General features: G+C 37.5%; 1 protein-coding gene across 9 annotated transcripts in view; it reads right to left on the bottom strand.

Annotated features, from left to right (window-relative positions):
- JAK2 (Janus kinase 2) overlaps nt 1–25076 on the bottom strand; it is a 65488-nt gene that overhangs the window by 27815 nt on the left and 12597 nt on the right. For all 9 annotated transcript variants that reach the window (XR_775538.1, XM_010586036.1, XM_010586033.1 and 6 more), the window contains 8 exons: nt 22405–22655; nt 12658–12781; nt 11743–11860; nt 11002–11147; nt 9329–9650; nt 6806–6925; nt 3142–3299; nt 1604–1715 (listed from right to left, as the gene is read on the bottom strand). Coding sequence is in view for 8 of the 9 variants with exons in the window: in XM_010586036.1 (XP_010584338.1) it covers nt 1604–1715; nt 3142–3299; nt 6806–6925; nt 9329–9650; nt 11002–11147; nt 11743–11860; nt 12658–12781; nt 22405–22624 (1320 nt within the window). In the remaining variant the exon portion in view is untranslated. The remainder of the gene's footprint in view (nt 1–1603; nt 1716–3141; nt 3300–6805; nt 6926–9328; nt 9651–11001; nt 11148–11742; nt 11861–12657; nt 12782–22404; nt 22656–25076) is intronic.

Here is a 25076-nt window from a genome sequence, read left to right as displayed (position 1 = left end):
ATTAAAGAAATAACGCTTCAGCAAAATACTACCACAATTTGTTATTTTGTTCTCACTATGTAAAAGTGATTCTGAGAAAACATGATTCCACTCCCATCACTGGAATTAGCTCAGTGATGCTAAGAAAAACAAATGTTACGAAATCTGCAAAGATGGACCTGAGAAAATAGATAACATCCTAGGAAAGATCCTTCAGAGCTAGTAATGAAAGCTTCTTCACCCTTACATTCCAACAAAATTTTTAGAAGCAATAGCCCAAATGCTCACACTCCATGTTCTTCTGGCAAGCATTTGGAGATGTCAGCTGTATTTCTGTTTTTCTGTCATCTGCAGTACAGTTCTAAGCAATTAGTTCCTAGCACAGATTTTCAATATGCACTGAATTATTTTTACAATGAGTCTTGAAATGATCCCATTGAACATTTTTAAACAAGAGGAGCTTTTAATAGTGTTTTCATGGTCCTTCACATCAACACTGTGGAAAATGTTCCAACAAAATCTGAATCTCAAAAGCCTTCTAACAGCTTACCCAGAAAGACTCAGAACAAGAAAAAAAAAATGTAGCTAGGTCACTTGATGGCGGACTTAACTCAGAAACTTAACTCTCAGGCTTTGACCCTCTCAGCTTGCTCAGGGATGGATCTCTTAGTCTAAAAATCTCCCTATCAAACACACTTCACTAACTGGACATAAAATTTTTGTGAACCTGATCTTAAAATGGCTGTTTACTTCTCCATCCAAACATCAACATTATTTTGTCATTTTCAGAGATATGTACATATCTCTGACAGTATTTAGCGAACTTGCTAGCTTGCTGCACACCAGCAGGAAAACCCATGTACTACCTTCATTAGTTAAAAACCCAATGGTAGCTCTGTTGATTTAATTAAAGAGAAGCCCATCCTTGGAACAAGATCATGCAATTATGTAACAGCAATATTAAAGTACTGTATTATCACTAACTGCAATCTCACAGAGCAGAGGTACATCTGGTTCTTTAGCCACATGAGAATTGCAGGCTTTTCAAGGGTGACTCCCACGCTAGATAACACCAGATATCCAGCAGATCTGTGTCGATGTAACAGCTGCAAATAATCTGGCTGGCCCCACAGTGGGGATGGGGAAAGGACCCAAACCCAGAAGAACCCGTTAAGGAGAGACACTCTCAGATCACCAAGGGCTGTATACTCAGTCTAACTCAGCCCTGTTTGGAAGAAGGGAGGAAGGTGGGTAGGCAGAAATGCCAGGAAAAAATCCAACTGAAAAAAAAAACCCAAAACAAACCTTAAGAAAAAAAACCCCAAACATTTACTACATGTCCCAAAAGCCATGTCACCATCCCCACAACTCTCAAGCTCTCTTCCCTCCACCTGTCTGGTTCTCCTAGGCATATGGTATGTGTCATAGTGATTCTTTACCATACAAGTATTTTGATGTTTCTCACAAGACCCTGAAAATTGGCCAATCTGACAGAAGTAGCTATAGAATATACACATCAGACACATTCTGGAGAGAAAATTCAGAATAATTTACTGAACATCCCAGGCTCCTTACTACAATGCAACAAAGATTACACAGGTACTATCTAAGGCAGAATACAAACCTCAATAGCAAAGGTGAGGAAGTATTTTTTAAAATCTTTAGGACTGCAACGAAGAACGTAGAAACCAGTCTGATTACCTGCTTTCTTCAGTTTACTGATAGCAAAGTCCATGCTATAATAAAAAAGAAAAAGTTTAATATCGCATAATTTCAAAATCCAGGAACATCAGAGACTGGCCAATGAGCACTATTACCAGATACCTAATACAACAACAATTCAAACTCAATTTTTTACAGCTTCCTTTAAGTTAATCTTTTTGTCCCTTTATTTTCCAATATTCAGGGTGGGTGCTTATGTAGAGAAAAGTATATTAAAAATTCTTAATACTGAAAACACCACAATTATTTGTTCGATGAGAAATCTTACAGTCTAAAAAAGTATATTCCCCTAAGCTTATGATACGACTTTCAACATCCATTATGGAAGAAATTGTAATAAAAGTGTCTAATGAATAAGCTAAAATTAACAAAATATTTGTGTGGATGAAAAAGGTGGGTTTAACTTGGGAAAGGGCTAACAAGAAAGAGAAGTTGAAATAAATCACTTGTTACTACATGAACCAATTTCCCTTTAAACAAGCCTTGCTAACTGACTATTTCTGTCCTCAGGGAATGAAAAATAGAATGGCTTGAAAAGGTCTAGACTCATTACACATCCTTCTAAACAGCCCTAAATAAAAGTCAATATACAGCATTAGTCATTACTGCAAGAAATGTGGTTAGAACTCTATAGGTCTCCATCCCTCTCCTCCTTCATCTCTTCTGAATGTTATAGCACCTATCCTCTTTCTGTCATTGCTACAGAACTATTCTGTATTAGCTGAGTAGACAGTGCTAGTTTCAGGCAACACATCTTGCACATATCCATGTTCAAGCTTTCTGTAGCTAAAGCAAATACCCATTTTATTCTGCCTAACAAAACATTTCTAGGTCCCCATGTGTGCTTTTGCAAACAATAAACAATACTATATGAACTATTAAAAAAGTTAAAAAAATTCAATGAAGGTACTAAATTCCTCCTCTAAAAAACAAAGAAAGCAAACAAGAGACAACAGTACTTAAAAACAAACAAACCCTCCAACTTATATGGCTAGCAGTTCACTGCAATCCTTGCTCAAATATTGAAGAGAGTGTTATCTGAATTTGCTTTCTTCTCCTTGGCAACTCAGATAATAAAACTGCTAGAGGCTGCAGTGAAAACATGATCTCATGCTGTCTATAACACAGTATGTTGCTGCCATGGTAGTAATTGTAATTCTGTAAAATCGGCATCATGACTTTCCTACCTGCCTCACTTGAAGAAAAAAAGAATTCTAAGGGAACAAAATTAAAGCCAGAGTCTTTCAATTAATTTTTTAGAATACATCAAGAAGGCATGGTATTTTGCAAAGCAAAAAATAAGAGGAAAAATTTAAAGCATTTTATGTTATATAAATGTAACAAATACACATTTCAAGATGTCCATCATGATTCAAAGTCAACTAAAGTTCATCTTTCAAAAATAGTATCACCATGTTACATTGCTAAAAAATTGCTTACAAAATAGGTCCATGGCAGTTGCTTTGGATATTTTCAAGGACTGATGGTGGTGCTACTTCTTTACAGAGATAATGGTGGGCATCCGCAGTTAATCTGTAATATCCATCGATTAATGATACAAAGGAGAGAGCTTCTCTTAATGACTGAAATTCAGCCTCCTGTTAAATTGCCAGGGGATAAGGGGGGGGGAGGGGGAGGAGAGAAAGAATTTCAATTTTTAATAGGCAACACAAAATTCCTGGATATGGTAATGGTATAAAAGATAGAAATATATACATATATTAAAGCTATCACGATTGTTTTCAACTACTATTTGTACAGTTCTCCTTCCTGGTGCCACCCAAAACTTGTCAGCAATCTTCAATGTTCAAAATTAAACCCAAACCAAAGAAATCTGCCATAAAAAACCCCTTTAAATATATGAAACAGCAGAGGAATGCTGACAAGAGGGCAAAAGGGAACATTTGAAAGGGAAAAACTGAGTAGATACAACTCAGCATGGCAGGCACATACTGCACTGCCAACAGAGTGATAACTTTTTTCCTAAAGGAAAGTCTTTGCTTATCAAAGATTTATGGCGCTGCCTTCAAGTAGCAAAGAAAAATCTCTAGAAAAGCACTTGCCTGAAAATTTAACTAGTAGTCAGCAAAAACTGGCATCCTGATCTGGATCAGAGATGGAAGCTGACCTTTAACTACTATGAAGAGAGGTGCAATGGATGGAAGCAGGGAGAAAAATAATGTGATCAAAGGAAAATGGGGTGTGAAAAATGTCTATGCAGAATAGATTGAACAGGTAACAGCAGGGTAAAATTAAATTCAACATATTTATTACTGCCAGTAAGGGTAAATATAGTCTATTTTTATGTAATTATCTGTATTTTCTTAATATTTTATCAGTTGTATCAGAGCATTAAAGAGAGTCTTTACTTCACAGAGAAATTACTCTACCATCTACACAGTCACACTAGATTTCATTCAGTAGCATAGGCCAACAGAACAGGCTTTTGTATGTTCTGCACAAGTTTGCCCATGACACTAGGGACACACTTAGTGGCTGAACACAACTCCTCGGCAAGTTCTTTGCTAGACAGCAAGAAAAGAGCTGGTGCTTTTGATCACATGCCAAGAATTTGTCTGGAGCCTTCAAACTCTTTATTAAAAGAGGACCTGGAAACAACTATCTTTCCAGTTGTTTCAACATGATAGGAAAACACCCCACAAACAACAGACCTAGAAATCCAGCCATTTTAATCAATCCATGTATCCTAAAACTGTGTAAAGTACATTTCTAAATGAATTCTACTAACTGTGTAACAGGTTAAACTAAATCACAAATTCTAATTTACACATCAGCTAATTCTGTTCTGTAAAGTGTCTACACACAAATCATAAACAAAACAGCAACTACTGGACTTTTTCCTACTCTACCTTACTCTTTAGTAGCTTTTTTAGACAAGCTCTTAGAAAGTCACTTTTACCCTCAGAGGCATATGCAGTCAAGTACCTAACTACTGCTATTGAGAATTTTTAAAGAGAATTTTAATGGCTCAAGATTAAGGAAGCCTCCTCCACCAATGTGAAATATTATTATGCTCTCAGCATCATAGATGGACATCACAGATATTCCAGCTACTCTTATGTCTCAATAAAAAGCCTTGAAAAAATTTCAAATTCTTAACAGGTCATTAATTCTGTGCCATTAATGCAGGAAATGAATGAAAATCACAATTCTATTATAAATGAAAGTAAACCATATGCCTTTTTTAAAAAAAGCACCATTAGAGAGACAATAAAACTAGTTAATGCTTATTGAAATATTTTTGGAATTTTTAAAAGTTATTTTTACAGAAAACAAGTACATAAACTGTACACAGCTCTTACACACACAGAGAAGGAAGCTCTCCGGTTGCACAAATGGCTGAGATGAGGAGCCCTGAAGGTCCACAGATCAGTCACGGAGATAAAGGAAGAAACAACTTGCATTGGCTTTGCATGGCAAGGGGGCTACAGGGGTGGCTTCTGCGAGAAGCTGCTAGAAGCTTCCCCCATGTCCGACACAGCCAATGCCAGCTGGCTCCAAGACAGACCTGCCACTGGCCAAGGCCGAGCCCATCAGCAATGGTGGTAGTGCCTCTGGGAGAACATATGTAAAAAAGGGGAAAAAAAACCCTCGAGAGCAGCAACAGCTGCCAGAGAGGAGTGAGAACATGTAAGAGAAACAACCCTGCAGACACCCAGGTCAGTGAAGAAGGAGGGGGAGGAGGTGCTCCAGATGCCAGAGCAGAGATTCCCCTGCAGCCCGTGGTGAAGACCATGGTGAGGCAGGCTGTCCCCCTGCAGCCCAGGGAGGTCCACGGTGGAGCAGATATCCACCTGCAGCCCATGGAGGACCCCGTGCTGGAGCAGGTGGATGCCCAAAGGAAGTTGTGACCCTGTGGGAAGCCCATGCTGGAGCAGGCTCCTGGCAGGACCTGTGGACCCGTGGAGAGAGGAGCCCACGCTGGAGCAGGGTTTCTGGCAGGACTTGTGACCCTGCGGGGGACCCATGCTGGAGCAGTCTGTGCCTGAAGGACTGCAGCCCATGGAAGGGACCCACGCTGGAGCAGTTCGTGAAGAACTGCAGCCCATGGGAAGGACCCATGTTACAACAGTTCATGGAGAACTGTCTCCCATGTGAGGGACCCTATACTGGAGCAGGGGAAGAGTGAGGAGTCCTCCCTGTGAGGAGGAAGGAGCGGCAGAGGGGATGAACTGACCACAATCCCCACTCCCTGTTCCCCTGTGCTGCTGGGCAGGAGGAGGTTGAGAAAATCAGGAGTAGAGTTGAGCCCAGGAAGGCGGGAAGGGTGGGGGCAATGTGTTTTTAAGATTTGGTTTTATTTCTCATTACCCTACTCTGGTTTGATTGGCAATAAATTAAATTAATTTCCCCGAGTTGAGTCTGTTTTGCCCATGACAGTAACCGCTGAATGATCTCTCCCTGTCCTTATCTCAACCCACAAGTCTTTTGTTGTATTTTTTGCTCCCTGTCCAGCTGAGGAGGGGGAGTGATAGAGCGGCTTTGCTAGGCACGTGGCATCCAGCCAGGGTCAACCCACCACACAACTATGTGACAGTTATACCTGCTGGAAAGCCTGACTCGAGTGCAATGCTGGCATTCAAACTAAAACAACTTAACTTTTTACATTCATGTATAAAATACTTTAAGATCTTCTTTCAAGAATTTTAAATAGTAAAAGCAATTACATTAATTTTATTGCAATACTCATTTTCTGTGTATCATCATTCCTTCAGAGCATTTTGAAGTCTTTTTCAATGTATTGGTCACTGGCAGACTGCTTACCATGACAGCGTAAAAACAGTATGCTTGATAACCAAAACCACAGACTCAGGTTTAAGACTCCAATAAGGAAAAGAACCAATCTGTGTATCAGAAATTACCCTCAACTATAAACACCTATTTTTGTTTCAGTCCATGCACAGACCTTTGAATGCAAAAGACCTCTGGTGTTTGGATACACTGCTTATACTGCTGAAATGCATTTAGTTTTACCTCATGCTTGATTAACATGGTGATTAATTATACAATACTATAAATACCACAGCAATCACACAGTCTGCTCAAAGCAACATCTATTTGAAAAAACAGCAAGTAAACAGACCAGATTCTTGCTGTCTTGTTTGTGAATGGTGACAATTCTTCTCTCACTGGAGCCTTCTTGGCTTGCTTGCTTAATGCTGACATCAATTATATCAGGAAAATCACAGTATGTTTGTAAATCCTGAAATAAATATTGGTTATATAATGTCAGTAATAACATAAATAGCAACTAAAAATCCCCACCAATTTGCAGCATTAGAATTCCAACAACTCTGAACTTGTAAGCTAGCAACAAAGAGGACCATAAAACCTTAAATATGCCTTTACAAATAAAGAAAGGAGTTGTGTGTTTACAGGACCATCACTAGGAGCACCAATGAAAAAATGCAAAAAGATCCAGGAACCATGAATGGAAATACCATAAATGGGTTGGGGTTTTTTTTACTGCAGATAGTTCTTTGCTCTGTAGTATTTTGTGAGGATTAACAATGGAACATTTTGATTAGTCTTTTGGGGGAGCTTTTTCTTGGGGGAGGGGGGGGGAACTTATTATTAGCATCCTGATTGCAGAGGTTTAGAAAGCCTGTTAACAACCCCAAATGTCATGGCTTCATTCAGAGTGATACAAGCTGCAAAATCTGCTGCCAAAGAGATGGAAGTAGTATGAATGAAGAAAGGGTCTAAGAGAAGGTTCTCCTATCAGCCCCCCATGGTCATCACTGACCAGGTAACGTGAAGCACTGATCCTAATTACATGGGAAATCCAAGACACATTTTCCTTTGATAGCAAGTTCAGGTAGTTGTTGATACTATTATATTCTGTACCACCTCCTTCAGTCTTTCACAAGTCAAATTGCAATGTTACATAAATCATACTTTGTTTTGTTTTCAGTACAACTTCAGATGCTAAGTAACATCCTTAAATAAAGGTAGATTTAAAGGTAGATTTATCTAAGATTATTCTTCCAAAGCAAGTAGATTTTATTCAAGTCAGAATACGCCATTTATATGGCTGCAAGCATATCCTAATACATAAACAGGTTAATAATCAAGGCTGTAAGACTCAGTGGGTATCAGCTAGAATTAATCAGCTCAAATGCACTGAAGTCCCTGAAGCTCTATTTGTTCATCTGGTTGTTGGAAATGTGAACCAGCAAAACAAACTTCTTCATGATCTACCCCACATGTCATTCCTGCCTTTAAAAAAATAAATTTTGTTTCGATTTAGTATCTTAATAAAGATTCATCAGTACAGTTTGCTGAAACAAGAGTTATGATCACATTTACAAGCAGCCTTATTAATTTACTAAGTTTTCATAACCAATTTTATCAACAGTTTCTGTACCGGTGGAAATATATTCAGCCTACACCATGTCTCTGTCAGTAAGTGGGATGATATTAATTACGAAAAAATAATTTGGTGGTCTCTATAGGAAATACAACCAGTTTAAACACCACTCTTACTAAAGCCTTGGTTGCCAGGCCCAAACAGCATAGTATGCATAAGTTTTGCACATCTGAAACTAGAAATTACAAAACCTGACATTTATGTTAGCTGCTGCCAGAGCAACTGGCACTTACAGGCAATTTAGGAAAGGGCTATGTATCAGAGGGCTCATACATAACAACCATGAATGAGGTAACTGGACTTAACGTCAATCTACAAATATTCTAAGAGCACAGTTAAAAAATCTGGGTATGTAATCAGATTTTTTTTTTTTTTAAATATTACCAAAAAAATAGCATTTTTATAAGTTATTATAGCACACAGTAAAAATGCAACCTTTTGTAGTTTGGTCTTGACTGCTATATATAATTCATCAAAACTGCCAGACTAACAGATGCAATTATTTTGGAAAACTGACAGGTGCTCCACTTTGCCTTCAATTTTACCTTGGAAAGTGCCCACAGCCTCAATGTATACTGCCATAAGTTTGTATCAGATTCTGGTAAATTTGACAAAATGAACAGTCACGCTGGGAAGTCATGCACAGAAGAAATAATAATAATGATAAATGAAACTGCAACAGCACATGATTACTAGCACTCACTAGAACCATTTAGCATCCAATTCCAAAACAAACCGTCTATGGACTTGGCAGTCACAGAAATGTCACTTTAAATTTGCTAGCTCAGACACTGGTAGGAGTCTAGCTGCAGCAGGAAAGAGGTACAGGGAAATTTACCTGGGTTTTTTGAGTCCTTAAAACCCTTTTTTCAAAGGGAATTTGAGGAATTTGTGCATTTTACCTACACCTGGGGGCAGGGTCATTACTTTTCCATGCTGATTTTTTTTTTACAGTAATGAGGGTCCAACACTGAATTTTTCATTTGTCAAGCACAGAAGTATTACATGTTCAAGTACTGACTTTCTTCTAATACTTCAATAAAAAACTAATTTTAAATCCTGTATTGTTTAAGTCAGTACATGTCTGTGAGCCTCAGCTGTACGGAAATTGTATCATCACCGTGAAGTAAAATTAACCTACCAAATTTACATGGGGTAAATCAGAACTTCTAACATAAGCCAATCACTCTGCTACGTTATAAACTGCACAATTATTTAAATAATAAAAGAAATTACCTGCTCTGCCAGTGTCTCACAGTTTTTAAGTTTTCCTCTTGAGCACTGAATTCCACCATTTCCAGTTATTACAATGGTTGCAAAACTTCCCTCTCCAGAAGGATCTCCACCAGGTTCTTTTACTTCAAAAACCTCTGAATAGAAGGCAGACTGAAGGGTTTCCAGATTTATAAGATACTTAAGTTTCAAGTTTCTGGCAGTAGCTTTGCATTGGCCAAACTGTTGTATAAATTTGCGGAACCTGTACCTTATTCTTTTTCTCGTCAAAATGTGGTAGTCTTGGATTTTTGCTCGCACGCATTTAGGCAAAAACATTTTGTAGCTGTGAATACATAACCAGCAAAAAACCTACTAATTTTATCCATTAAATCCAGCAAAGATAACCAGTTCTGTGCTAAACAAGTCAACATGAAAGTATCTTTTCCTCTAAATGTAACCTTATTCTTTAAACTGTAGCATAACAAGGATCCTTTCTTCAATCTGTACCATGTTCTTTCAAATACAGCCCTGTCTCTTCTATCTTCCATTTTTTGTCCTCACTCAGTTTCAACATATATTACATAATGCATTTTCCATAAATCCAGACATGTCTGTTCTAGTCATTACTGAAGTTTTGAGGTAAGGCAGCAGAAGTTACACAGTTGCTTTGTTTGGTGTAGAAGTTGGAAAGAAGATATTGCACAGATGGAGGCAAATACATGGCTAGAGGACAGACTTCCTGGCTGAAAATACAGGTGGCAGACCTTAACACTGTGGTTGCTTCTCACTGAGGTTCCTATATCACAGTCCATATTCTATATCAAGGGGCAAAAGAGTTGCAATAAGCTGGCCAATTCATTGCCTCATTCTGTTTTTTACTCCTCCTGCCAGATTTCATTAAAAGATGAAGATCAAGCAAGGACAGAATTAATTCAGCTGGAGTGGAAACTGATTAGGTTAATAAACCAAAGTGAATTGATAAACTCAAGCAAGTTTAGCAGCAATCTGCCCAAGATGGTTAAGAGCCTGGAGCACATGACATGACAGAAGAGGCATAAGGGAGCTTGATTTGTTCAGCCTGGAGAAAAGAAGGCTCAAGTAAAGTGTTCTACTAATTGTCTTCAACTAACAGATGGTTATGGAGAAGACTGAATTAGACTCTTCTCAGACATGGACAGTGAAAGGACAAGAGGCAACAGAGGATAATCAGTATCACAGAGGAGACTGACTAGATAAAGAGAAAATCCTCCTCAATGAGGGTGATCATACATAGGACAAAGCTGCCCAGAGATATGATAGACTCTCCACCCCTGGACATTTTCAAAACCTGACTGGACGAGGCCCTGAGTAACTTCACCTAACTTTGAAGTTGGCCCTGATCTGAACAGGGGGTTGGATCTGATGACTTCCAGAGCTCTCTCCCAACTCAAATTATTGCTTACATCCTTTCCCACCTGAGTAGCTGCTGCCTCACCTCTCATTAAGAGCCAAATCCGTGTACTCAAACATGAATGGCCATCATGGTACAAGCCTTCTATTAATTTCTAGTTTATATGATAGGTAGCTTTATGAAATCACCATGCTAGAATAAATCAATTGCCACCAGCTGAACATCTCCTCCCAGATGCTAATGTGCAAAAATACTGGGTTTAGGTATCAAATAGGTGTGATACAGTTATGAAGTATGGAGTCACCTGACTGAATTGTAAACAGCCAGTGGGGTTTGGTCCTTTTCTTTGGCCACCCTCATCATATCCAGAACAGCCATTCCAAGGCATTCTTCTTGTGTTTCATGAGTAACAGGCATCTGTATCCATCCATCCAAAAAATCATCTCGCCACTGACAAAGAAGAACGCAAGAAAGCAAATTATAACTGTAGCACTGCTGCTCATCAATGAAAGTTTTTCGGGGTGTGGGGTTTTTTGTTTGTTTTGTTTTGGGGGTTTTGTTTGTTTGTTTTTTGCTTGTTTGGGTTTTTTTGTGTTGTGGTTTTTTGTTTGGTTTTTTTTTTGAAGACTGCATTCTTCTGAGTGAACCCCTTTGTCTACAAAAAGCTGCACATGTTCATAATGGATACCAGCTACCATCATGCTTAGAAACACTGTTTTCAAAATATTTTCATTTCAAATCTCAAAAAGGTCCATATGGGGAGGATATTGCTGTATATTGTATCAGTCCAAAATGAAAGTCACAGTGAAGGACTTCCACATGCTAGTGGCACAAGAAAGGAGCTACACACTCTCACTGCTATCCCCACAACTGTCATTTGAGCTTCATCTCTCCAAATACACAATACGACATGGAATTCAATTTTCATCTTGAGTGGGCTTCAAGCTGTCAAAAGAACCTACAGTTACTATCAGAAGACATGAAAGGGAATAAATACAAACAACCTTTACCAATCTGCATTAAAAAATAATCAAGTAAATCATACCTGTGCAAATAGGTAAGACATGACAAGATCATCAAGAACAGGGCTTTCTGCACCTCGAAGAATGCCATACCGATATGCTCTGCTGGTACCATTGCAATACCAGTGGGGAAAATAAAACCTGTTAGGAAATATTTAAGCAAACATCAATAAACAGATACCTTTGCTTACCAACACCAGATATTATCACTTTTCATAGACATGTAATTAGTGCTGGCTGGTTTGGAGGACCAATATGAAGCCCCAGTTAGTCAACGGAAGGCTTTGGATCCAGTTCTTGGTGTCTTAAGAGTAACACAACATTTAAGCAGGGTGATAAACTCTACTGGTAGGAACGAGGAGCCCTGCAAAGTTATCCTCACTAATCAGAATATAGAGCATTTTGTGTTACTGTCTTCCAGTTTACTTTCAGACAGTTCCAAAAAAAGAAAAAAACCACTCAGGCCACATTTATACAACGTTAATAAACAAAATCTTTTACATAAGGAAAACTGTGACTGTAGCTTTAGACTGAAAAATTGAAAAATCAGGTTAGAGAAAAAAGGTTGTATTGCAGACATCTGCCTGACTACACACAATAATTACTCTGCATTTCAGAAATCAGAATTTCAAACAGGCAAGCACAGAGAAGATAAGATGTACCATTATTAAGAAATATTATTTTTACTTCTGCTGTATTTTTTATTGTTTCTTCAATCTGACATGGCAAGCATATGGTTATAGCCAATCGATAAAGTATGTTATTCAAACTCACTCCAATAATTTTGATTCTTGTATCTAACTCTTATCCAGATATCACCAACAATCTGTCCATAACTTCTTAGAGAAACTATGGTTCAAGTAAATATCTTATTGATTGTGTTTTCTCATACAGTTTTGTTTTACCATGGAAAGTGCATAAAATATGATTTAGATTACCTTATCCGGTAAAGCAGGATGAGTCTGGTTGCTTCATCTACATGAAAGATGTGATTTGGGGGATACCACATTCTGTCTGTTTCACTCATGAGTGCAAACATGTTATGATACACTGGCATGATACCTAAACAAAAAACAGAGAAATAAACATTTGTAGGAAATTGTTTTCACAAAGAATCAACCTTTCTAAAAAAAAAAAATTATGGGTTAAATGTAGCAGATTAGCACATATTCTCCAACTATTCATTGCACTGCTCTATCACTGTCAACAGCATTGCAATCATCACCTCATAACATGCAGACTGTTTTTGCTTGTTTATTTTCTCATTCTTCCTTTATGTTCTCTGACTGCAGACTGTGTTCACCTGTTATCCTATACTTCACTGTTACATTACAAGATTTTCTCTGTGTGGCATTTAATAAAATGGCTTCTTAGCCTCTCTGTTTAGTAACAGCTAACAACAGTACATTACCTTTTTCCTTACCTTTTCCAAAAATAGATGTCAGCATTGAGATTTTAGACCGATGAAAAATTAGAAGCAATACAAAGAAATTCGTTATGACGAGGACAACCACTTGCCATTTACATTTTAGTAGCTCAGTTAAGAACAAAATCAAACATATACTGTTAATTAAGCAAAACTGGAAAATATTTTTTCCCCTCAACAATTCAGGATTGTTTTAATGAGAATTTACAAGCAATCCTACTTAATCACAAACTATGGAAACCAGCTGAGCATTTACTCTTCAGCAGCACCAGAATTTTACTTTGGCTCCCAGCTGAAAGTAGAGCCTAACATAAGACAGATACCACAGCATTGTACTATGCTGCCATGTTATGCATCCATGCAATGCCAGTGCTACAATCCAGAAAACAGGTTAAATGCCTGAGAACCGACAGCACAAAGGGATGAACTTCAACCACTGACAAAGATATTTTGAAGACAGAAAGAGATACAGGTCTAGAGGTCAGAAAGTAGGATGAAAATTACAGTGTGAAAGTCACAGTAGGTCATAACAAAAGAAAACTATGTCTACATCAAAGCAAAATACTTTGGAGGACGAAGGCAAAACATACTGAAAAAAACCCCAAGATAAAGACAACAAAAGTAACTTAAAATGACGTTAGAGATGAAAGAATTCTAGGAAAAGGTGAAGTACCCACAACCATGCTCCAAGACTTAGAATGACATCATTGAAATTCACACAAGAAACCAGGAGAAAAAAAACCCCAACACCCTTATTTCTTTCTTTCTGTTCTAAACATCATCTAGGTAACTACTGAAGAGGCCAGACCCAAATTTCTTTTGTCACATCTAAAGTGCATGTAAGACAATCCATTAGAAACAAATAATCAACTCCACATACAAACTGCATAAGCTCGTGGAACAAAAAGTAATTCAGTCCTAAAGAACAACTAACTTAAATTTGTTACAAAATGGGGTTTGTCTCTGTAGGGAGCCAGTAAGAGGGCTAAGAACAAGAGGTCTGTTGTGCAGATGTCAGATTAAAGTGCTGAAATATACCAGAACTACACATCCTAACACATGATTTTCTATGAAAGGGAGTCACAGACTTACAGGAAACTACAGAAATGGAAAGCATTATGTAAAGTAACCAAAGAGAAACCAAAACTAAACAAACCCCGCAAGGGAATAACCCTGAAGGGATTAGTAACTGAGGGATTGGCTGTAAATCTAGATGTTGCAAATTTATGGTGCAGTAAGACATATTTGATCCATCAGAGTTTTGAGAAATATCAAGTTAACTCTATTTTATGGAGTTAAAAAGAAATCTATCCCATGCAGCCAAACATGGTTCTCATTTGATGTGTGAAATGGGATCAACTAGATTACATTACAGATCAGTTGTCTATAAAGCAGTAACAACTGACTTAGCAGTTTTAAGGCTGTGTGGTGTCTGTATCCCAAATAATTTCAGATCAATTACAGTGTAATGCTTGTGAATCACCAGCCTATTTCAGGATTCTAGCCAGATGCTAAACACCGTTCAAGGCAATGTTGAGCATTTACCTAGTCTCACTAATACATTTCCCCTATTATCAATGCCACGTAAGCACAGCAAACATGAAAAAATTTCCAAGTCATATTCTTAAATTCAAATGTTATGCTGCTGTATTTCACCAAATACACTACAGACACTACCACCACCACACCACCTTTCAAAAAAAAAAAACAAGCCAAACCAAAAAAACCCACAGATATTTCAGTCCAGATGATATCATTGCCATTCTGAAACTTTAACTATGCAAGGAACATGACTTTGGAATTCCCTCTACAAATCAGAAATGTTGGCATTAAAAAAAAAAAAAATTTGAAAAAATCCTCCTTGCTGTCTTCCTGTGTATGAAAAGTAATCTATGCACTCATTCATCCCTCATACTTTAGCAATTTTAATTCTGAGTGGTAACTTGTACCTTTCACTGCCAGTGCTCAATGACATACAGATCATATGTGTTTTTCAAGAAAAGGAGTTACGCTTTTTTCTTTTTTTCCTCCCCCCTAAGAATTACACATTTGCGCCAGAATATTGCTACGCTTGAAAAAGTTCAGTGATTGTACAAATAAAGCAAGTCCCCTTATTAGTGTCTTGAAAACTGGCCACAAAAGTCTGGTGAAAGCAGAGGCCAGAAATGTCTCTTTTCATGTAATTCTTACCAGCACTTTTAATTACAGGGACTTTTCAAGCAAATGATAACTGCAGTATTTAAGTGCTTTCTCCAGAAACAATGAAAACCAAAAGACTGGGGCTGGGGGTGGAGGTGTGTTGGGGGTGGGGAATCAAAGTCTTCTGATGAAGCCTAGACATGTCAACAATAGTGAAAACTTCTCAGAAATTATTTTCAACACAAGTAAAATCAGAAAAGCTGTTCACAAGGTACTAAAAAATCTCCCCTGGATTTCTGCACTACACTAACCATGCTATCAAATCAATCAATGATTAATTAGGAGAGGAGACAGTGACTCAGAGATAATAAAGCAGTATTGTTCTCCACTTTGCTTCTCCAGCAAGACCTATTAAATAAATTTTCTGGACTACTGCAAAGACAAAAACCTATCTCTTGGCAAGTATTTTATTTGGTATGTAAGGCTAAATAAAGGAGCCTCATCATGCTATACAGACTGTCAAGTAACATCATGAAAGGTTATTCCTCACACTTCTACCTGAAGCCTAAAATAAGAATGATTTGCATAGTAGTCTCTTCCTTTCCTCATTACGATGTGAGAGCTCCACACCCAGACAAGTCACACTACTTCTTTTACCCTGAAGCAGCTAAGGAAGTAAAATTTTTCTGTATTTCCTCCGTTGGCATTAGGTACCCTTCCACCCATATAGTATATTTTCATTAGGTAATGTCCCTCTGTAAAGAAAAAATAAAAACCCAGAAACTGTGCATCATAAAAAGCCAGACACCACTATGAAATGTGGAAGCCATGTGTAGCCTACAGGAGAAACAGTGTCCTACAAAACTGTCAATTCAGGAATGTAAGTAAGTCACCAGACATATACAGATGAAAGCAATTAGTTGCATGGAGTTAATTTTTAAAATTGGTTTAATATCTCCAATTTTCAAAGTCCAATACAAACATTAGTCAGTTCTCACATACAATTGTCAAGTAAACTATCTAAAACTTATGAAATCTTGTACATACCAGATGAAAAATCACTTGGCTTCTCTTACATAAGAATATCTTACCCTCATCTTTCATACAAACTGGAGTCTTACTGAACTCTGGCATCACATTCAGTGTCACTATCCTGTCAACCAAATGTTTTCTGAATAGTTAATCAGAGCACAGGTTTCCTTTCTTGGCAAAACAGAACTGCCCAGAGCTCTGACCAGTTCATTCCTTGGGGGTGTGTGTTTGTGTGTGGATTTTCAGGAAAGGCTACCACTTAAGAAAAACACAAAACAAAGCAAAACCCCACAAACCCCCAAAACCCCCCCCCCCCCCCAAACCCACAATGGGCAGTTACAATCAATGATCACTCTGAGCCATGTGAATTCTGGAAATTCAGTATGTTAAGGATAAATCTGCTTAAAATTCTCTAGCTACTAACAAGGAATCTCCTCTGAACCATACAAGCAAAGAGGTACTACAGATCATCCCAATCATCACATTATGCAACACAGCCACTCCCTTGAAAATGTTTAATTGACTGCAGACACTGTCAGTGCTTAGTCACATTAAATGTTTTCAAACAGTGTTTTCACTTCGGTATAATTAAAAATTCTCTGTTATCTTATGGCTTTCCGGGAGGCACCAGCAGTTTTCAGGGAAAGTACCATGGAACTTCCAATCTATTTTCAAATCAGATGGATGAGAATTAAAAGGTTCCTAGGTGGAGTTTCAGGATATCAACATTAAAACAAACACACACACACACAGAAGCCAACAAATTGAAGGTCTTTTGTTAACTGCTAGCTGCCTGTAACACAGCAACCCAGTCAGGATTATCAAACTGGTTCCCTCTTGGGATTCTAGTTCCATTAAAAAGTTAAGATTTCAGGATTTAAGAAGGGAAGGGGGAAAATCAGAACAGAAGCCTGTCAGAAAGCAGATAAATGAAGTCAGATAGATACATCCTACAGAAGTGTAGGGTTCATATACACTAGAGGGACAAGCCATGGCAGAAATGCAAGATGCTAGACAGAACTATGCTCCTGCGTTGACTTTGCCACAACATTTTTCAGTCTGCTGTTTAAAAGTTATAGTTAAAGTCACTAGCTCTGCATACTTTGCTAATAATTTAAGATTTTCAAGAACATGGCACAAATTTAGTTGGCTAACACCAAAGCAATGCTTTCCTTATAATTGTGCTTTTTTTAAACTGTGATTTACTAAATCACTTACCTAGAGTAATATAAAAATACCTTCACTTTGTTAACTTTAATTCAGTAACAATTTAGATTATACATACAAGTGATGCATATATTTTTTACTCATATTTTTCAGCCAATTGAATAAATCAACAAATTGTTAGTTTGAAAATTAAATTATTTTTCTATGTAATACTGGTCTTGTGTAAAATGTATTATTGTGGCAAGTTACAGTGTACAGTCCACAGTTGGTTGTTTGGTGTTTTGGTTTTTTTTTTTTTTAATTACTTTATCCGATGATAAAAACCCTTAAATCCACTTACAAGAGACTGAGCAGTATCTTATTGCAAAAATTATTGGTATAGATTAGTTACACTAATATAGTATAAAAAACATCCTTCTTATTTGTATACAAATAAGTACATCCAAGATTCAAATTCAAAGGCCTCAGATGTTCCCAGTAGTCTATATCTGATTTACCTACACCACAACAAAATTCAGTTCACGTTATTTTCAGTTACACCTTCTAATATTTAAACACATATTTCTAGATTTTTTCATAATTTACACTGAGTAAAACAAAAATTATAAACAAAGTTTATAGTTATTCTGTAAACAATCACATTTATTTATTTATTCTGTAAAATATCACATCAAGCTTGAATTATCACTCTCTCTTGCATCAACTCTGATGGCTTTCCTGAACTATTACTACTATATGTGTTCGAATGGCCTTGACTGCTTGATAGTTCTATAAACTGGTTGTAAACACATTAAAAACAGCTTAAAAAAGAAATTTCATTTAAGATTATTTGAGAGAGCGGAGAAAGTGAAAGGGTTTAAGATCATGATTTGGGAAAACAAGTCTCTGCTACTGTATTTAGAGGACACATCTAACAATTATTCTGTAACCTCTAGAACAATTTATCCATCATATTTCATTTCCACCATCAGCTAGTTCCTTTAATACCACCTTCTCTCTTAGGCTGAGAGCAAAGACTTCCCTTGTTTTTGGTGTGACATTTATAATTTTTTACATGGCAATCAACATACTAGTTAATAAAAAAGAGCTGAACCACGACACTGACTAGTCAATTTAAATTTCATTTCAAGACACTTCATTTATTCTTGCATTTCTGGTTAGAAAATGTGATATTCAGTTTCATGTTCAGACAGTTTTCCATATAAAACTATGAACCTACAAGAAGTTTCCTATTTATTATATTTTTCCAGAAATGGAAAGTTTTTTTAAAATAAAATAAGAAAAGGCTTAGCTTCTCTGCATGCATGCCTCAAATTGGCATGCAACTACAGAATAATATTTAGATAAAGTAATATTTATATAGCCCATACCTGCCATATACAACAGATCTAAAGTCAAGTTGGCACAGACTGGAAAGCCTTCAATTGTTTGAACTGTGTGAAAGGTACATAACAAGACTGTCTCTGTGACTGCTGATGTTTGCCTAGATCCAGTCCTGCTTGCCACCAATAACAAACAGTCATACTTTGATGTAACCAGCTCTGCTATCAACAGATCTAACAAATGCTCAGATCACAGAGAAAGTTAATTAACAATTACCAAGTTTGTTATACTTTGGACATGCCTACTACCTGAACCATTCTCTTCTTTATGAAGTATTCTGATTCAGAGCTAACTCCAGAAAACACAAGTCTTGCCAACATAAACGTTATTTGATTGTATAGGCTTTGCAGACCTACATGTTCTGCGAAGCAACCACAAAACCGCCTAGAAAAAACAGAAAATAATAGTTAAGTGCCACCTCATGACTTAAGCACTAATAACTGTTACGAAAGAGAACAAAAACCTGCAGCCATTTCAGCCTTTTCCACCAATTTAGAAAGCAATGAATTTACAAATTCTTCTGAGAAAAACGTTGTATAATACTGCCATAGTAGCTGCCAGGCAGAAACCACTCTTCAGAGGACTTTGTCTACCTCAGCTCTACAAGGATAAAGGCTCAACATGATAAAACATTTTATTTATACGAGTATGAATCACTACTGATACACTTTAGAAACTCTGGTGAAGAATGCTGAAACAGTAGAAAAATATAAAAACAACTTGATAAAGAGTACTATTCATACAAAATAATTTTTAAAACAGTAAAGTATAAAAGGATACATCTAGATGCTAGTTACTAGCCATACCAGCAAAACAGAAACTGGTATCCCAGAAAGCTAGAAGCCTTGAAAAGGACTGGTGAGGTCTGACAAAACAAGCAATAGAGTATGAAGTCTTCAGATGATGTCACAGGAAACAAGACTAATTAGATTTGTGGATTAGCAGGAATTGGATTCTGTATGTTTGTGATGTGGGTGAGAAGAATATCATACATGGCCTGTGCTGCACATTTTCCTGGGAAACTGGAGACAGTGCAGAAGACAGGCAAAAAATTAGAACAGTTACAACATTCAAGCTAAAGAAATCAATCAGTTTAAGTTTTATCAAAAATAAGACCTAAAGATAAATTGATTATGGCACATAAATATCTCCCTAGGGCTGGTGATTGGGAAAGGCAAAGAAAAACATAGGTTGAATAAATATCTGAAAACTGAAGCAAGAAAAACTCAAACCAGAGAAAAAGGAAGAAAAAAGTGGATAATCCAGCAATAACAGTAGAAACAGCTAATCAAACTACCAAGGTAGTTACTATTCCAGTGAATTCAGACTAGCATCAGAGATCTTCTGGAAGGTGAGCTGATTCATTAAAAGAGTAACTGATTCATTAGAAGAGTAACTGAAAAAATTGTGTTCAGATGACTTGTTATTCCCCTATCACAAAAACAATCCAGTCAGATAGGAAGCAAAGGAAGCAAGGCACCTGATGTCATGGTTGATGACACAGTATATTCTTTCAAAGACCATGTTATTTTGAACATACTGAATTTGATGGATACAAGCCCTCTTCAGTTTAATATTCTGGCAAGTTGGTACATGAATATTTAAGTTAAACAAAGAAGCATTTTTTCCCACCACTATTTAGTAAAACTGTTCTCTATTTCACTCCCTCAGCAATACCCACAGTGACTACAACGGTATTTATTTCCATTTAACAAATATTTAACTATCACCTAATGTAAAAATTCAATACCACTTTAACAGTCAGAAAATTAAGAACCCCCTACCCTCCCCCAGCCTTACACACCCTTAGTTGCTGTACCTGAGGGTCTGAACTAAGCTGACAAACCTAACAGAGGCAAAACTGAAGCCCAAAAAACATTGGCACCAGAGCTAAGAAATCTATCCTTATTACAGAAACGAGTATGGGCATATTTTCTAAAGTGGGGAGACAATACTTTTTTTTTTTTTTTTTCTTCAACTGGGGGAAAAAGACTACAGAATCTTGGGGACACAGTGGAAGGTATCTGGAAGATCTTGATTTGAGTCACCATCAAAAAGATACCTAACTTCGAGAACACTCCCAGGTCCATCTGTCAAACTCAGACCTACAAGGTCATTAAAGCAGCACAATCTCGCACAGCTGAAACTTTGCAAACCTCTGAATACCGTACTGCTTCTTTATGGTCTCCCAGAGTGAATCCCAGGCAGTGCTTGTGCTGAACTCATCTGTGCTTATCTGCCTAAAGCTCTCACATTACATGAAGAGCAACTTTACAAACTCGCATCTTAGACTCTGCCACACCTAAAGAACTCCAAGGAATAACAGGGCTTAAACCCAGAAGAACCTTTGTGAAACTAGCATATACAAGCAAATTACCAACTCACAGCATGCTACTCAGGCAGTACAGGACATTCAACAGCAAACACTGACAGATGCCTCCCAAAAGTAGTTATCAAAACCATATTTAAAAACAGTATAGCAATCAAAAGACAAATATCACAAAGGTGTAAGATGTTTGGAGATAATAAAATGTACAGTCAGAGTCAGCAGCTTTGTATTTGTGACCCACTGGAAAAGAAAGATTTGGAATTACAAGCCTTTTAAATTCATTTGCACCTGAAAGCTAAAAGACAAATCCAGCCTTGTACCACTGAGAGCCCAAAAGATATGGAGATACTCTGTGTCCGTGTGTGTGCGTGTGCACACATGTGCATGAGGAACAAAAAGACAGTCACTTTAATATCCAAAGTTTATTGGAATGAATCTTTCTTACTCACAAATTCAACATACTTTTGCAATGAAAGACGCACACACAAAATGCATGCTTGAATTATTTTACTATGGGTCTCAGCACCTGTTCATGTTAAGCTCTGGGTAAATGTAACAATTCAAAGACTTTTAGATATAAACATGTTTTGTTTATTTATTTATTTCAAATACACTATCCTGTCATATACTCACTTTATTTCCTTAACGATTATGAAAAGCATTAACAACACACATACGCAAGCAGTCATGTTATATCTAACAGAACAGTTTCCATCTGCAAAGTGATTAAGCATGTATAATATACAATTTACACGTAACTTCCAGGACCAATCTGTTTTGCAGGGTTGCAGAAAGTAATTCAAGCTATTTCCAGCTGCTGCTGTGATTTCACTATCCAAACTATATCTCAGCTCAACGAAAGAAGACTTCCAGGTAAAGGATAGTATACCCTCAAATTATTTGAAAAAAGATGGCAGTCACCCAATTATAATCTCAGTTTCACAACCATTCTGACAGGAACAGTTTTGCAGCTTGGTGCTAATTACTTCTGATACTGATTACTTTCAAAAGAACAGAGATATTAGCATTCCCGTTAAAATGCCACCATTTTTATGAGCTCTGGATTATTAAAAACTTTCTGAAAGAACAGAGAGATTAGCATTTCTGCTAAAATGCCACCATCTTGATGCACTCCGGATTATTAAAAGCTTTCTTGCATTAAGTTGAATTTTACCCCTTCATTATGAAAACCATTATGTATATACTTACCACAGGCTTTACAGGCAACAGTACAAATCTCCTCTGCAACATATTCTCCAGCTGGAAATTGAAGGTAGTCTCCGCCTGTCTTCCCAGGAGAATGATAAAGGTACACTTGAAGCAATGGTTCTGTATGCTTGGGTGCACTGGTATTCCCATGGATGTCACCATTCTGGTGGACAGTAGAAGTTGCTGTACCTTCCGTATTTGTCATTGTAAGACAGGCCATTGTTTGTTTTGGTTCTGTTCAGAGCATTTGCCTAAAAGAAATGTAAGCAGTACTTCTTGACTAAGTGTATTTGATTTTGCTTGTAATACTGCTATTTAATGATAGTACTGCTCTGACACCAGAAAAACACTAACAGCTGAGGACAAGAGAATGGCTGATAACGTTTACTAAAAGTTGAGTTTCTCTTTGATTTACTACATAGCCCTACTCTGAAAAATAACAGACATTATGACAGGAAAAACAAAGATATTAATTGGGAGTCCAACTAGAGGATTTATTACTTCTCGCTGGCTTTTAGACAGTGTGTGCTCGCCTGTCCAACTAAAACATGCTAGTTAAACCTGAAAGCCAAAATAATCCCTTTAATGACATCTGTGCAACTTATTATATTCCCAGTTTAAATGCAAAGATTGCACTGAGAACATACAAGACAAAACAACTAGCTAGGTCACAAACTGGCACTGATGAAGAGAAGGGTAGGAATAGCACCTTTCAGCTGAGTTTTAGTCTTAAGCAGACACTTAAAAGGAAACATGCTAACTGAGGTGAGACTCTAAGTAAGCATACTTGTTCTATAGCTATGAATGGAAGGACTTCCAAGACCTCCTCCTTTCAGACTAATCATTTAAGTCAATTCATAATGAACTCGAGCTAAAAATCCTCTCTGATAAATGTAATTAAAGAAGAGAAGAGACTAATAACTCAGTATAAAACCACAGGTATATTGGATAATGCAAAAAACCCCCCAAATTAAAAAAAAAGTGAGATTGACAGCATATTCCAAAAGCCAGTTGAAGAATGTCTTTGCTCTTCTGCAACTCTATCGTAATTTTTAACCTGTATAATCCATGCTTATGATAAAAGCTTTGATCACAGTCTATAAGGCTTGCTATTATTAAAACTGATTCCAGGTAACTACCACCTGGAATCCAGCATTTCATATTTTGAAAATGCAGAACAGGGCTAAACAAGACATCATTTATAAAGATTTAATTTTTTAGAATCATAGAATGGTTTGGGCCACAATGAGGTCTCCCCAGGGCCTTCTTTTCTTGAGGCTGAACAACCTCAACTCTCTCAGCCTTTTTTCATAGGAGAGGCGTTCCAGCCATCTGATCATTTTTGAGGCCCTCCTCTGGACTTGCTCTAACCGGTCCATGTCCTCCTTGTGCTGGGGATCCAGGCTGGATGCAGGACTCCCCGGTGGGGTCTCACAAGAGCAGTGCACAGGAGAAGAATCACATCCCTTGACCTGCTGGTCATGTTTTTTATGTGATACAATTGGCCTTCCGGGCTGCAAGTGCACATTGCCAGCTCATGTCTCATTTTTGATCTACCAGTATCTCCAAGTCCTTCTCTGCAGGGCTGCTCTCAATCCGTTCACCTCCCAGTCTGATACTGGGGATTGCTCCAACCCAGGTGCAGGTCCTTGCACCTGGCCTTGTTGAACTTCATGAGGTTCATACAGGCCCACTTCTCAACCCAGTCAAGATCCCTCTGGATGGCATTCCTCCCCTGAAGCCCATCAGCTCCACTATTCATAGAATAGAATCATAGAATCATTTAGGTTGGAAAAGACCTTTAAGATCATCGAGTCCAACCATTAACCTAGCACTGCCAAGTCCTCCACTAAACCAGGTCCCTAAGTGCCACATCTACACATCTTGTAAATAGCTCCAGGGACAGCGATTCAACCACTTCCCTGGGCAGCCTGTTCCAATACTTGACAACCCTTTCAGTGAAGAAGTTTTCCCTAACATCCAATGTAAACCTCCCCTCGTGCAACTTGAGGCTGTTTCCTCTTAGCAGACAAGTCTCCAGTTGGACACACTTAAGTTTTGCCTTCTTTGCTCCATCCAAAGACCATTGCATCAGCACAACAGAAACATTAAACATGGCAAAAAAATTTAATTGCTTTTCATCCAGAATAAGAAGTTGAGCATTTTGAGACTAAACATATTGGGAGACGTTAATCTACCTGTTTGCAGAACATATTTCAGTATCATTTTCTGGGGTATACAGAACAGATTTGTTATCATATTGTAATTCAAGAGAATTTCTGTGTTTGTGTAAAGAATGTAAATGTTCATGTAAAGAATTCCCATAGCTGTATAAACAGATTTAATATACCGAGAACGGGACTTTTGTAGGTAAGTTACTCAGTACCACAGAAATACGTATTTGTTTGTCAAAAAGGAGCTATGTACCAGGTCCACACACATCTGAAAGTGGTTGTCGGACATAATCAAGACTCAGTGAAAATGAGAAATGGCCTGTCCATTTATCCATGTAACAAGAACGTGTAACAAAATCTGGATGGAATATAAACATCTTGATCTGGAGATCAAAGCTACCAACTATAAAAATCTGATTCTGGTACTGATGAACAGAGGATTTGATCCAATAAGATTATTTTAATGTTCCTAATCTGGTTAATATTTCAAGTCACAGC

The sequence above is a fragment of the Haliaeetus leucocephalus genome, unplaced genomic scaffold (assembly GCF_000737465.1).
Source record: "Haliaeetus leucocephalus isolate CR32 unplaced genomic scaffold, Haliaeetus_leucocephalus-4.0 Scaffold139, whole genome shotgun sequence".
Classification (NCBI taxonomy): Eukaryota; Metazoa; Chordata; class Aves; order Accipitriformes; family Accipitridae; genus Haliaeetus; species Haliaeetus leucocephalus.
This window is presented reverse-complemented; position numbering and strand designations above follow the sequence as displayed.